Source organism: Miscanthus floridulus, chromosome 1 (genome assembly GCF_019320115.1).
Source record: "Miscanthus floridulus cultivar M001 chromosome 1, ASM1932011v1, whole genome shotgun sequence".
Taxonomy (NCBI): Eukaryota; Viridiplantae; Streptophyta; class Magnoliopsida; order Poales; family Poaceae; genus Miscanthus; species Miscanthus floridulus.
The window spans coordinates 37,063,760-37,080,145 of NC_089580.1; the positions used below are offsets into that span (position 1 = coordinate 37,063,760).

General features: G+C 45.9%; 1 protein-coding gene across 1 annotated transcript; it reads left to right on the plus strand.

Moving 5' to 3' along the window:
• The first annotated feature begins 13,100 nt into the window (after positions 1 to 13,100).
• LOC136479270 (polygalacturonase ADPG2-like) lies at positions 13,101 to 15,025 on the plus strand. Its single transcript, XM_066477197.1, has 3 exons — positions 13,101 to 13,854; positions 13,954 to 14,182; positions 14,322 to 15,025. Exons 1-3 carry the CDS (start codon positions 13,267 to 13,269, stop codon positions 14,867 to 14,869), a joined length of 1,365 nt encoding a protein of 454 aa, XP_066333294.1. The 5' UTR covers positions 13,101 to 13,266; the 3' UTR covers positions 14,870 to 15,025.
• The last annotated feature ends 1,361 nt before the right edge of the window (positions 15,026 to 16,386 follow it).

A 16,386-nucleotide genomic window follows, 5' to 3' on the forward strand; every position in this document is an offset into this window, starting at 1 on the left:
TGGCAGAGAGCTAAGCACGCTGTGCAGGTGGTTATAGTTGCAGCCCGGACTTTGAGATCACAACAGAATTGATGGATATAGTGCAGCTCTTGTTGCAAGGCTTGCTCAGGTTGGTGTGGTGCTGGTGCTGGATTGGATGGTGATCGACTTGGTGAGTAAGCAGCATGCCCACGGCCGTTTATATAGGCGCACCGAGGACGAGGAGAGCTGCGTTGCTTGAAAATGCCCACGGTTGGAAGATATGTGTGTGCAGTAGAGTGCATGCTTGCAGCCACGCCATGCCCATGCGTGCAGGTATCGATGGATCCGGCCATGAGATCCTTCCGGCATGATCGCAAGGAGATAAATGTGCCGGAATTAATGGCTGAATCCAGTCCACCTCCAGGTTGCAGGTTTTTCATGACAAAAATTCTCGAATCTGTTTCCTCGCTGGTTGCAATTGGCATAGCATGGCAAGTAAGGTCAAGTCCATCTGATTCTGTGGAGTGGACTCCATGAAGGTTGGAGCATTAGGGCCCCCACGGCAGTGACAAAATTCAGTTAGGCATATGTGGAACCGAACCATTGCATATAATGCGCCCGGAAGCAACATATATCAACGTGTCGATGATGATGCAATTCGCTGCGTAGTAGTACATAATAAACCTAATTAAGCCATTTCAGTAGTCACATTGTCAGAACGACCAACGCAAGCAGTCGATCTTATATGACTTGTAAACTAACTGAATTGAGCATATAGGTTACATTCACTACGTCACACAGGGTTTGTAGGGACGGCTCAAGACCATTTGTAGGGACGGTTTGGCCAGCCGTCTCTACCAAATCGTCTCTACAAATCATGCATTTGTAGGAGCGGTTCCCAGACCGCCCCTACAAATTGATTTATAGGGGTGGCTGGTGTTATCAGCCGCCCCTACAAATCGAGTTGTAAGGGCGGCTGAGCCGCCCCTATAATACCTGTTTGTAGGGGCTGTTCAGTCTAGAACCGCCCCTACAATACATTTTCTCGCAAAAAAAATTCAAATTTACAATTCAAATTCGACTAGAACGTTGCGAGTGAGCCCTGTTTGTTTCCGCGTATTCCCGTGTTCGCGTTGCGAGTGAGCGAGGAAAGCGAGATAATCCCGCCGAACGCCCCACGACCAACGCGCGACCGGGAATCGCCCGCGGCATGGAACGTGCGAAACTTAACTACGACACGCAATTCACAAAACGCAGCTTCCGAACTGCGTTCGCTCAAGAGTATTATATAAACTACAATTACAAGTACAATTCACAAGATCTCCTACTTTTATTTTGGTCATTTCTTCATTTCATAAAGTGTTAAGTGATTTCATAAAGTTTTAGTAGTAATAGAGTGGATGTTAAAATAGATTCATCTGGATGTTGCAAAGGGTAGTCTCACACACATGCATAAATATAGTCTCACACACATATATAAATATATAGTCTTACATACATACATAAATATATAGTCTCACACGCATGCATAAATGAAGTCTTATAAACACACACTTACACAAACACTCCACATTCAACAACTAGCTAGCCCGCTATAATGACTTTTCCCTTGACACCTTTACATTCTCATGGCAATATGTCTTTGGGCAAGTTCTTTTCCACAACACTGATCTTCTTAGGAAAGTCTGTGAATAGCGGCATCTCATCGTAGTTATTGTAAGCTTCAATATCGTCCACACCATCAACTCCAGTAATGTGCTATTTCTCGGAGGCAACCACGTGCTTTGTCTTCTTCTTCGGGGGGGGTTAGTTTGTGGGTCAGACATATAGATGTTGACACCGGAATTTGGTAAGCTTTGCCTGGTAAGGAGGGATCGGCTAATGGTATGACGGTTGGTCAAAATGTGCATTTTTATTCGTTGGCGCTGTCCAAATGCATATGGATATATTTCGAAAGGCTTTGGACCAATCAAAATAAAGATAAAAGGTGACAAGTCCAATTGGAAGAAGACAGCCGAGAATAATGGGGCCGATGGAGCTGCCATATGTGTTAGAGCTGTACGTGCATGTTAAGGAAAAGAAGCCAGCCAGGATTCATATTATTTGAAGTCAAGCTATGCATTAGAGGAGACATCTCTAAGCACATAGTTATCATTGGTTTGCACGTTGCTTGTGTATACGTACACTTGAAGAAGTCAAGAGAAAGAAGAAACGTGCCAACGCGTGTGTTCAACAGACTTGGAAAGGCCAGGCGCGTTCTTGTTTGTTCTAAATTTGGAAAAAGGCCATGGCATCAGCAGCATTGGCTCGGGCGTGAGAGACTATTTGTGTATGGATACGGAAGTGTGCTGAGGAGGGAAATTATGTTGCAACATGATATTTTAATAATATTTGGCCAGGCTATACAAGGAAAGCTTCTTGATTCTAGTTGCCGACGTGATGAAGATGCAGGCCAACGAAGATATGCGGTAGCACATGCATACATACACACTACCAGGCGATTATGGAGAAAATTTCCAGGTTCAACCGGGCAAGGGAAAAGCAAGATGAAAAGGGGAAGGAAAATCGATGGTTATTTGCTTCAGCAACATGCAGGATCGGATAAGGAAGGAATATAGAGCGGAAGCAAGGCAAGCAAATCCAAGAGAGATTGTCAATTCGATCTTGCATGAAAGTTTATATTTGCCAGAGGGAGAAATAAAGAGATATATACGTATACGTGACTATAACGTCCAAGTGCACATCAACGGTGAAGGAAAGCAAGAACACGTATATGTATATACAAGGCCGGCGACATCATGTTCGTATACATACTCTGCAAGGTGTGTCTGCACAGGACTCTTGCCGATTGAATCAAAGACGTGTCGGTCAAGAAAGCTTCAACAACAAGGATTCTATAAAAAGGAAAGCCAGACTCCATGTATCTTAGTATTTCCTTTTATTTAGATATTTCTTTTGAGGCAAGTTTTGTACGTCATTAGCCCAGGGTATAAATATTAACCCCAGCCATTGTATCAAAGGATCAATCAATCCAAATACAAGTCAATTACTTTTTTGGCTCCGGCCACCCCTTAGAAGTAGGAGTAGAGTATATCTCGGCGAGTTCTTCAGCGAGTACAGCTGTATCGATCCGGTCGACCTCCACTGCTTGTCTGTAAGTACCGTCATAGTTTATACCTCTATTCGTATGGCTGCATCGATCCAGTCGACCCCTACTGCGGCTCTGGTATAAGCTAGTTATCGACTCTTGTTTAATTCGAGTATGGCCTGTGTGATTCTGCCTCACACCCCGCTGCTTGAATTAGATCGAGGTCAAGTTATCGGCTCTACCTTAGAATGGCAGTCTTTGGTAGATTCATTAAGTTACCGATATTGCTTATTGCTTTCATTGTTTATCTAATTACAGCAATATCACTCTGCCCGATTGAGATTGATTTAGATCGGCTTTATATCTTATTTGACACATCGTTTGCCAACCTAAAACTGATCTAATCTACACCTTAAACGATGAGTTATGTTTTATCGGCTGTTTTACATCAATCTTAATCGTGCATAACGTGCGGTTAAGGCATGTTGCGTCTTGAGTAGATCTATTGGCTAGCGAGAACTGTTCCACGGCCCGTTATCACGGCCTGTGTGATTCTGCCTCACACCCCACTGTTAGCACCGTGGAGTGGGGATCGTTAGTTAGTAGATCTATTCCTGGTAAGGCATGACTTTAACTGTGCGTTATGCCTGAATCGGCTGTTTTAGCCGATATCGAGCGCTTACATGAACAGTTCGCATCACGAGACCGTTGAAGTAAAGATAGGTTGAAAGATATGTTAGCCTCATGATCTTAGTATTGTATTACGGCCTGCATGATTCTGCCTCATGCCCCACTGATATTAGTAATGAGTTAGGGTCGTCGAGTCTATTGTTATTTCTACGGCCTGCATGATTCTGCCTCATGCCCCACTGGTCATGATGATAGATGAGATCTAACATGTTTATTAGATCTATCTTTATTAAACGGTTAAGTGGTGTTGAATTGTTTCTTTATATAAAAAGGGGTTTGGTTAATTATAATCATTGGCTCAGCGTAAACCGATCATTGTTGACATCTTATTGCCATTGATTAATATCTGTTCGATTAATGATATTTATCCTGAATGATAACCGATTCTTCTTACACAACCCCATGAGCTCTAATTGATTTATTCTCATGAATATACTTGAATCGACTATTTAGTCGATCTCCTTTCATATCGGCTCTCATAGCCGCACATTCGAGACTGTCTGGCAACACCAGCAAGTTCCGCCCTTAATTACTGATGAACTTTCTCTCCTTATCAATTGTAGGGTCAAATTGACTGGCACGTCTCGGAAGGATCGTGTAGGATCGACCACCCCTGCGCTGAAGCTAGGCGGATTTGCTCCATCGAGCGGACCCTTTTGCCTTGCTGCATGTGTCCTCGTCATGGGACGAAAATTTTGTGTCGACGATAGAAAACTTGTGCGATACGTGAAGCGAGTACCCAAGGGTCATCTTGGTAGCCTAGATTCTCAAGGTCCAGGACTCTCAATCCGATCTTGTTCAGTTGGTGTTGTTTGATCCAGCGACATCAAAATAGGGCCACCGTTATATCCCTTCCATAGTCAAGTTCCTATATCTCTTCAATGATGCCAAAGTATTGGATCTTTCGCCCCAATCCATCGAGAGCCTCTATTCGAACGCCACTGTTTTGGTTCACATATTTACTATCCTTTGTGTGGGTATAGTACGTATACCCATTGATGTCATAAGCATTCCAATATGTCACTTGTCTCAATGGCCCCTTCGCAAACCTACTGATGGTAATAGAGTCTATGGTTTCTCTAGGCAGTATGTTTTGGTCCTTCAACCATGTAGTTAGTCGTTGCTTGTGCTGTTTCATGATCCAATCATCCGAACGACCATTTCTCTCCGCTATAATGATAGCCAAGTGTTCATCAATGTACGATTGCATCAGTTGTGTACTCTGCAAGACATTGTAATGCTCCCGACTCACCTCTTTGTAATCATGGTCGATGAACACTTTTCTACCACTGGTGCCCTTCCCAGCCAGCCTACCCTTGTGACAAGAATTGGGTTTACCAATCCCTTTCTATACTTTTAGGTACTCTTGATAGCACTCTATGACTTCTTTAGTACTGTAACCCTCTATCATGAAGCCCTCTGGGTATGCTCGATTATGCACATATCAACTTAGAACCAACATGAACCGCTCGTAGGACCACATTTCATGCAAGTAGCAAGGGCCTAGTGCCTGTATCTGATGAACCATGTGAATCATGAGATGTGGCATTATATCAAAAAAAACAGGAGGTAAACACATCTCTAGTTGGTTTTGTGTCTCTACCACAAATTCATGTAGGTCACTCAGCTCTTGCTTGCCAATCGTCTTCTATAAGATCTTCGAAAAGAAGTAGCACATGCGGTGATGGCCATTTTCAAGAACTCTGGCTTTATAGCCCTGATTGCAATAGGTAGAAACACCGTCAGCATCACATGACAATTGTGAACCTTGCAGTGTGTTATTGACAAGTCCTTCATCGACACTAGCTTCTTCACATTCGCTGAAAACCCAGTCGGGACTTTGACCTCCCTCAGGAAAGTGCATAGAGCTCTCTTCTCGTCTGGTGTTATGTTGAAGCACGCCATGGATAGAGTGTATTTTCCATTAGCCTTAGGTACCGGGTGAAGCTGTGGCATCACGTTTAGCTGCACCATGTCTTTCTGTGATTTCAGACAATCCTTTGACTTGTCTGTGTCCATCAAGGTAGCAATGAGACTCTCAAAGATATTCTTCTGCACGTGCATAGCATCAATGGCATAGAGGACCTCTAAGTCTGGCCAATAAGGCAAATACTAAAAGAAGATCGATTGTTTCTTGAAAGGTACGTCTTCGATAGGAGTTGTGATTCTATCTCTGTTCGTCCCATTTGGATTCTTCTTTCCATAGACGACATGTATGTTTTTCATCATTCTATACACATGTTCTCCATTATGACGTCTCTCCGGAGGGGGTTCAATCTCTGGGGTGTTGTCATAAAATCTAAAGAACAATTTGCTATGGTACTTGTGACTTGTCTTTAAGAAGCGTCGATTTCTTTAAGAAGCGTCGATTCTTTAGGTAAACTATCTTCTTGGATGCATCTAGGTACACCCATATTGTACCATCCAAGCAAACCAAGCATCCCGTCTTCTCTTTGATCTGTCCAGACAAAGCAAATAACGCAGGGTAATCATTGGTAGTAACAAATATTATTGCTCTACATATGAAGTCCTCCTTTCGGAACGCGTCGTGGATCGGCTCCCCATGCCTCCATAGCCTCTCCATTTCTTGCATCAAAGGCTCGAGGGGCACGTCTATATCAATACCTGGTTGTTTAGGGACAGAAATAAGAATAGTGAGGAGAAGTTACTTTCTCTTCTGACGCGACCACGTTGGGATGTTGTACATGGTCAAGATCACTGGCCAAGTGCTGTGGTCGTTCATCCTCTTATTGAAAGGATTCATTCCATCGGTGCTCAAGCCAAACCGTACATTCCTTGTGTCATCGTTGAATTCTTTATGCTTCTCATCGAACCTTTGCCACTGACTACAATCAGCCGGGTGTGCAATCTTATCATCATCCACCTTGCGCTCATCATCCCACCATGTCATGAGTATGGCTTCTTTAGGGTTTAGGAAGATACGTCTCAAGCTGTCGGTCACTGGTAGGTACCACATTACCAAGGTAGGAATTCTTCTCTGCTTTCCATCATTGCCTAATGGAGTGTCCTCTAGGGGCTGAGATTCTTGTACCACCTTTTTTGTACCCTTCTTATTCCTCTTTCTCCCCGTGGAGGCTTCGTCCCCACCGTAAAGGTCATTGTTCTTGTACCGGTTGGCCCCACACCAGGGACATTTATCCAGTGACTTGAACGTTTCACCACGAAAAAGTAAAAGTGGTTGGGGCATGCATGGATTTTTTCAACCCCCATTGTCAATGGACTTATGACCTTTTTCGCTTGGTACATGTTGACGAGAACTGAGTTTGGTTGTGGCAGCACCCATGACAGGAAACGCAATAGATCATTGAAACTACAGTCTGACCAGCCGTACTTAGCCTTCAGGATGAGTAGCTCAAGCACAAAATATAGCAATGTCCAATGTGTCGGACAACCCTTTTCAACACCATACACAGTCTCTTTCGATGCTTTTGTCACCCTTTCCAAATTTTGTAGACTTTTTGGGTTCTTTAGTAAAATCTCTGGTCCAAGGGCTCGAATCATGTCCTCCAAATCATCTTCATTCCCGACACGTGCTCCACCATCATTATTGGCACCACCTTCGTCATTACCATCCCAACCACCAGCATCACCACCTTGTTCATTGCCAAACTCGGGATCCATTCGTGCATCAAGCTCTGCTGAATATTGGGACAGAGATTCTAGGGTTTTGTCGTCGTATTCCTCCTCATCCTCATCGTTAACAATAACCGTTTCACCATGATGAATCCATACTGTGTAGTCATCAACAAATCCTCGCATAATCAAATGTGATCTGATGATAGTCACATCTGTCCATGCCATACGGTTCTTGCAATCTTTATAGGGACAAATAATTATATCCTTATTCTCTATCAACGTCGTTGCATGCTTCTTTATGTCTTTAATAAATTTATCCACCTCCTCATAAAAACCTGTCTTGAACCTTAACGAACCATATATCCAAGAGTTTCTGTACTCCATCTTTTACAACAACAACAAAACAAACATTAAAGGACTACTTATTCATATATATATATAAATGAATCAAATTAATTATTACTTGAGAATAATTATATATACTTTAGATATATATGAATATAAATGAAATATAATTACATGAAGCATACAAATATACCATGGTAGAGGAAAATTAATTGATGGCCCATTTATCCATAAATAATTAAAATACATATTTGTTGATTACAATAAACAATTTCAAAGACAACAATTAGCAACAATTATATTTTACCCAATATCTTTCATGCAAACCATAGTCCAATTTCATCAAACATAAATTTACAAAAACAAAATTAATAAAAAACCAAACCCTAGATCTAGATCTAAATGCACATGAAATATCCATAAAACTAACTAATTGTTCACTAAAATCAAGAAACATGGACCGAATAAGGGTATGATTTTGTTCCTCTACCTAATTTACCCAAGTATATTTAAAACTTGGGTCTAATTTGCTTCATAAGTAGCTCAAGCACTATAGAAGAGAGAGAAAAGCAAAACTCTAATTACTCACTAACCAACCATTAAAACTTAAAAAATATGGAATAACATTTTCTTACCTTTTACAACCTCTCCACCAAAGGATTTGAGACCAAAACCTTCCTTCCTTATTAGAGCAATTTTTGAGAGGTGTTCAAGGCCTCCCCACATTTCTTTCACGGGTTAGAGTGGGTGACCCGAGGAGGAAGAATGTGCTGCAGTTTATTTTATATGTGGGTCATTTGTAGGGGGCGGCTGGTGATTGAGCCGTCCCTATAAATCGTAGGTATTTATACGCGGGGCATTTGTAGGGGCGGCTCAATCACCAGCTGCCCCTATAAATAGCAACAACATGGGCGGCTGGTGAGTGAGCCGCCCTTACAAATCCGACTCATTTGTAGGGGCGGCTTGTATCACCAGCCGCCCCTGCTGTTCCATTTGTAGGGGCGGCTGGTCTTCGGGCTCCCGAGCATGTCACTGTAGGGGTGGCTCCATCACCAACTGCCTCTACAAAAAATTTATCCCGTTATTATAAACTATTTTTCACGTAGGGAAGTAGATCGGTAAAACTACAAACGTCAACAGAGTCAGTTCAATGCTGTGTAGGACAACCAAATCTTGCCTTTTCACTGCTGTCTGCTGAGATTTATGTACAGTTTTGAATTAGAAGCTAGAGTAGATTTGTCACTCACAATAGTACAGTATATTAGTGATTGAATCATGCGCTGTTTCTTTTCAATAAAAACGTTACTGATACCTTGAACCCTTTAACTATAGTAATGCCAATTACGTGCATTCATATTTCATAGTCATGGCCCATGGACTACGGTTTGCAAAATTTAGTTTGTCCTGCTATTTTCCTGCCCTCGACCATTTGACCAACAACAACACCTGCCCAAAATAAAGCACATATATAAATATCTCAGCACATAATTGCTCAAATTGCCTGTCTAAATGGTATTGTTTGAACACTCATGATAGCCACCGAACGAAATGGTATTGTTTGAACACTTAAGCCAAGACTATCAGCCTGTTCGGTTGGCTGGTTCGTATCGTTGCTGGTTCGTGAAGAAGTACTGCTGGCTGGTTTGTGTGAGAGAAAAATACTGTTCCGACTGAAAATTTATGATCGTTTACGACGAGCCACAGCTAAACGAACATGCTGTATGATATTAGCTGGGAGAGGCCCAATCACAGTCCAGCTTGAATTTGTCGGAGTTAGTGGAGTCCAGCTTTGCACGGTCCTGACCGTTCTGATTGCACTTTGGGCTCTTGGGCTGGAACCCTCCCCACGGAGGGACGGACACCTTCGCGGAGATCCTGCTGCGTCTCCCGGCTCCCGCGAGCACCCTAGAAGCACAACCGGCACTGGCGTGGTACTTTTTAAAAAAAAAATCATATATATTCATATATTTTCTCTCTCTAAATGCACACATCACGCATATTTATCTTTGTGAACACATATATACCATTCCTATGAACATCTTCAAAAGACCGTCAAAAGTGTTTTTTAATAAAACTAAGACTCTGTTTAGATAAGCTAAACTTTTTATGAACCCTAGTGGCCGGAAATTAAAACCAACTAATAGCTTTTTATAAATAGAGTGGTTAAACAATTCAAAATAGGCTATAAGCTAGGTTACAAGTTGACATGTTTTTTTAATCAATTAGAGTTTTTTTATGTTAGCAACATCTGTTAGCAGGTAGCAACTTTTTCAATACAACTTTTTGACATAGTTTTATATATAAAATTATCACGACTGCCTTTTATCGTATTTTCCTCAATATAGTTTTTGACATAATTTTATATAGACAAGCTTATCACGAAAACTTTTCAGCGCATGTCCTTTTTTTAATTAAAAGAGAGAGCTTTATATATATTATTAACATATATAAACGGTGAAATAGTTATTTTGGTTCCCTTGTTATCATCTAAGGCTCAATTTCGTCCCTGAATTTTTAAAATGACCGTTTCAGTCCTCAACATTTATTTTTGGGCGCAATTTCATCATATACTATCAATTAATGTGACCATTTTAGTCCTTAAGCTTTACATTTTGCATTGGGTCCAGTTTCGTTCCTAAAGTATCAAAGTGCAACGCCTCAAAAAAAAAAAATATCAAAGTGCATTTCAGTCATCGGACTTCTCTTTTCTATGCGTTTTGGGTCACTTTCACTTACCGGCCAGGCCAAGCCTTGCGGCCCTCGGCAACGGTTAATAAACCGCCGTAGCCACAGCAACATTTATGTTGGTCCCCGCTGTCACGGCACGTCGGCGGTTACGTGGGAGCGAGCGAGCACGTACGATTCTTCTTGGCGCGCGGTACGGGTACGGCAGCTTCCACTTTTCGTACGTACGTGAAGCTGCTAGAAGACGTACGTGCGCACGTTTAATTCAGCGGCCATGGCGGCCGGCGTGAGCTCCCTCCGTTGCTTTGAGGTGAGTAGCATCAGTGTCATCATCACCGGCAACCTCTACGTCTCCGGCGATCTCGCCCCGCCGTGCGTAGGAGCGGCGGATCTCCCATCCTCGTCGATCCCAGTCTTCGTCTATACGGACGCGACGAGGACTCCGATGGACTCGGCGAGGGCGCGCCTCCCGTCGGCGTGGCTGCTCCTCTTGGAGACTCCAGCGGGAGCTCTCCTTTACGGCAGCCGGCGAAGGCGAATTGGTGGCCACGAAAGCCACCACGCAGCAGACGGCAACGGGGCGGCGCCCTTCCGCCATCGGTTCATGCTGCTTGCCGCAGAAGATCCGTGTGGGTGGGGGCGGCCTCACCGGACGCCATCCGTGATCCCCTCTGTGGTGTGGCCCGGCGGTCTTGACGTGGGGCTTATCCCTGCAGTGTGGGCCCGCTTTTTTGGAGATGGGTAGGCATGCAGCAGCACTCCGTGGACGGCGCGGCTCCCTCTGCCGTCAGCCTTCGACACGTGCCCTCCTCATCATGTCCCACAGTTTTCTTCCGGTGTTACCATGCACAACAAGTCCTTTTGCTTCGTAAATCTGCTGTTTTTTTTTCTATAGGCATGGAAGTGGTAAAGCAGTTATCGGTGTTCGGGTAGACCGCTAACGTCAGTCGAAGCTGGTCCTCATATTTGGTATTAGTGGCTGTAGATCTATTTTTTTGAGCCTGGTGAAGCCTACATCCTATCTATGGCTCAAGAATACTTATCATCGAAGACACATGCCGATCAGACAATCGAGGAGAGCACCGACTGTTCTATCGGAGTGCGAGAAGGACCCTCGATGTTTCTATCGTGGCCACTTCTCGTGGGCCCTGTGGCCCCAATGGGTCCCGCGCCCCTGAAGGAAGCAACACCTATATGTACAGAAGCAAATTAGCAATAGCTTTTCCTTATCTATGCTCTGTAATCTGGGAATTCTTTTCCCACGTTGATGCACTATGTTTTAACGTTATATATTAAAGGTTGTTGTTAAAAAAAAGCCGGCCGGCATCGTCGATGGAGAGCGATCACATATTCACATGCACATGCAGCACATGCATGCGTCATGGCCATGGCGTACATCTCGAGCTATCTATCTGCCTACCTATAGCTAGCTACCACCGATCAGCAACGAACGTCGTTCGTCTCAACCTGTGTGTGACGGAGAGAGGGGATCGAGTTGGGAGCACGGAAGGTCACGCGGCAACAGCTCATCCGCTCGATCAAACTGCCTGTACGTACGTACGTGGTCAACTGATGACGAAGATCTATAAACTGACAACGACGTGCCGGCTTCGTTGTTCGTTCACCTCAATCACACAACGACGACACGCTCCTAGCTACGTGTGCATATGAACTGACGTATGTGTCCACGCCACAGAGGATCTCGGACGCTCACATGCATGCCCGTATTGATATGGACTTGCATACATAATCTTAGTAGACAATTAAAAGAACAACTCACAAGGAATATGTTGTAATTCTTTTCTATAGTCAAATATATAATGACAAAATTACATGTTGTCTCAACAATAACAAAAAAAAATTGGACACCTAAAATATAGGAGAAGAGATATTAATAGAGTCTGCTGTCTATGCCGCGCTCAAGTGTCAGAACACTCGATTTTTTTTCTTCACCGTCTTCTTCCTCCTCCCGACGCGCCGACGCCACCCACCGCCCCGCCGTGGCGCGGTAGGGTCTCGCCGGAGCTTCGCGGCCAACTGTGGACGCGGAGCTCTGATAAGACCCTACCGCGTCCGTGGCGGCCTCCTTCTTCCCCTCTCCTCTCGTGTTGCCGCAGTGGCCATGGGCGCCACCGCTCTGACCTAGCCCGGCCACATCTTCCACGCTGCTGGAACCCTAACGCCGCCCTCCCGCCGTCCCAACTGCCTGGCCAGCCTACCTCCCCCGAGCCCCTTCTAAGTCTGCCGGAGTTGGAGAAGAAGAGGGGGAAGAGGCCAGAGATCGATGGAGAAGAATCAGAGGGAGAAGAATCGAGTGTTGAGAAGGAGAGAACACTCAAGTGTTATACAGATTTGCCATATTAATAAGCTGCACGTGACTTTTTTTTCCACCATGAGGCACTGAGCTAGTAGAAACCAACATGCATGGAAACGTGGTTATATTCAGGTACATCTATAGATCTGCTTCCCATGCTTGGAGAATCTATAATCCTTTCTTCTACCTGCACGCATATATCTCTAATCTGCCAACGGGCCTAACAACCCTGCCATGACGATGTGATGCCATGCAGCCTAGCTCATTCTTCTTCACACACGCAACAGTCAACGTGCACAACCCCTTTCCTTTATCCCCCTCGCCTCCAACTCCAAGAATCCAGGCTCCAGCGACTAGTATAAATATGCCCCGTGAGCTGTGGCTGATCCATGCTCAACATCCAATCACAGACCCCAATCACACACCAAGCCCAGCAAGCAAAGCAACCAGTCCAGGTAGCTCTAGCTAGCTTATTCGGCATTTCATCAAGCAAGTCTCCTGTGACCTTGCTCATAACCAGGCCGAGATCGATTAAGCTGCTAGCTGCTAAGTATATATAGTTACCTGTCGTCGTCGTCGATCGTGCATGCATTCGTGCTTGTTAGCTCTGTCAACAATGGCGTCCCGAACAAACAAGCCGCAGCTGCAGCTTGTGTTGTGGCCGTCACTCCTCACGTTGCTCTTCTTGTCCAGCGCCCTTGAGGCTGCTGCGGGAACAGGCACCAGCACCTCCTCCGTGAGCTCCATCGGCTCCTCTGCCGATGGTGCACCTGCAGCTACGGGCCGCAGGTCGCTGGCTGCGGCGTCGCAGAGCGTGTTCAGCCTCGACCGCTACGGCGCCCGCGGCGACGGGAGCCACGACGACACCCAGGCGCTAGCCCAGGCGTGGAACGAGGCGTGCACCTCTCCGCGGCCGGCCGTCCTGCTCGTCCCCGGCGGCAAGCGCTACCTGCTCAAGCTCGTCACTCTCCATGGCCCGTGCAAGTCCAGCGTCACGGTGACCGTGAAGGGCACGCTGGTGGCGTCGCCGAACCGGTCCGACTGGAGCGACGAGGACCGGCGGCACTGGATCGTGTTCCGTCAGGTCGACTGGCTCACCGTCAATGGCGGCGGCGCCGTCGACGGCAACGGCGAGACGTGGTGGAAGACCTCGTGCAAGACCAACAAGGCTCTCGTACGTGCATGCCTTTATTTATCGTACGTAAAGTTTTGTTGCAAAAAAGCAAGTGTACGTATGTCCTGACCAGCTCAACTCGTTTTTGCATGCATGCAGCCGTGCAAGGAAGCCCCAACGGCGCTGTCGTTCCACTTCTGTACGAGCTTGAGAGTGCAGGATCTGAAGGTTGTCGACAGCCAGCAGATCCACGTGTCCATTGAGGATTGCACCGGCGTGCAGCTGACAGGCCTGTCGATCACGGCGCCCGGCACCAGTCCCAACACCGACGGCATCCACATCACACGCAGCAATGATGTGCAGGTCACCAACTGCGAGATCAAGACCGGTAATTAAGCAGCATATATTACTAGTATGTTCACAATTGAAACCCACACACGAAACACACACAGTGCTACAAGTTTTTAAGTTTGGTTCAACTTTTACTATGTTTTGGGTTGTTAAATTCCGGTGGATTTTATTTGCAGGTGATGACTGCCTGTCCATCGAGTCCGGGACGCACAACCTCCATGTGTCCCAAGTCGTGTGTGGGCCGGGGCATGGGATCAGCATCGGGAGTTTAGGAGACGACAACTCGAGAGCCGAAGTCTCAGGCATCACCATAGATTCAGTACAATTATACGGCACGACCAATGGAGCACGCATCAAGACGTACCAGGGAGGAAGCGGGTACGCCAAGGACATCACATTCCAAAACATGGTCATGTACAACGTCACGAACCCGATCATCATCGATCAGAACTACTGCGACAAGGCTACGCCATGCGAAGCGCAGGGGTCAGCAGTGGAGATCAGCAATGTCGTGTTCAAGAACATCAGGGGGACGACAGTGACCATGGACGCCATCCAGCTGAACTGCAGCAATAACGTCCCGTGCCATGGCATTACCCTGCAGAACATTAACCTAAAGATGCAGGACAGTAACGGTAAGGATGCCGCAAAAAGCACCTGCCAGAATGCGAGATGGAGAAAATGTGGGACGGTTCTTCCACAGCCGTGCACCTCCAAAAACTAGCTAGGGCACACAGTTGGAACTGAGCAGCTTATTAATTTGTAGCAAGTAATCAAGCATGTACATAGTGTGTGTATAGGACATATACTACTCAAACATACATTCATTAATATTGGGTTCTGGTAGTGGTAGCAAGAGACCTCCCAGTTCGTTGTAAATTGATCATCAGTGTATTATTAATTTATTTGTGATTTGGTTCATGAAATGACATTATTTTATAGAAAGTATCGGCAGCTGATGATATATCAAGCAATCGATTTCAGGTTATATAAAGTACATGTAGAAAGCCACTATGGCCCCGTTCGCGTGTCCCTTAAACTTGGCTTGATCCGCTTCTTTTTTTCATCCGAAACAGTGTTTTCCTCTCACAAATTTCTCCAGAATTCCTCCAAACCATCCAAATTCCTCTAGAACCATACCTATGCCAGAAAGCAACAAAGAAGATGGGTCCATCTGAGACGGTAAGTCAGCCAGCGTCACAGATAAAGTAGCGGAATAACTAGCACCCGGACGTCCGCCCCAGACGCGCGTCCGGACACGCAGCTCCGTCACACCCTGTCTCATCCCCTACAGAGCGTCCGCCTCACCCACGTAACAGGGGAGCCCTACCCGCTCGCCGTGCCCACAGGGGGTCTCAACCTCGTCGCGCCCGCATCACCTCCATATATAGCCAGGGTCTGCATCTCCGTCGCGCGGGGAGATGACACAAGCTTCAGCTCCAGGACCTCCGCGGGGCCAGCGGAGGCAGCATGTCATACGAGGATGGGCCGCGTGCACCAGTGCGGACGCCTGCGCGGCGCTGCCGCCAGCTTACAGCCGACGCCGCCATGGCTCCCGCATTAGCTCTCTCTTCCTCGCTAAACAACCCTACATTAAGATCTACTTTTGCAACACTCAGATGAAACAATTGCAACATACGATTGAAACAAATAAAATATTTGGAACATACATTTGCAACATAGTCATTCTAACATATGCAATGTCCAGATAGAACACTTGCAACATACTTCTAAAACAGATGAAACATATAGAACATATTGTTGCAACATATGTATGAAACATATGCAAACATCAGGATCAAAACGCTTGCAACATACGTCTGGAGCAAATGAAACATTCTGAACAAACACTTGCAACATATGTAACATCCCAGATCTACTTTTGCAACATCCATAAAATACAACTACAACATACCTTTGAAACGACCGAAACATCTAAAACATACATTTCCAACATAGGGGAGAGGAAGCCTAGGCCAGTCGATTCTAGCCGTCAGAGTCGGAGTAGCCGGCGAGCGGCGGCGCACGAGCACCACCAGCACCTAGCACAAGCGGCGTACGTGAGCACCACAACCAGCCAGCGCCACCAGCACCGGCCTTGGCTCAGCCTAGCGGGCGGCGCGTGCTACGAGAGGGAGCGGGCAGCACGGTGCACGACCAAAGCGAGGAGCGAGGTGTGGGTGGGGCGCGCGACGGGCGGGAGAGAGGAGTGAGGAGTGAGCGACGCATGTGGGGCACACG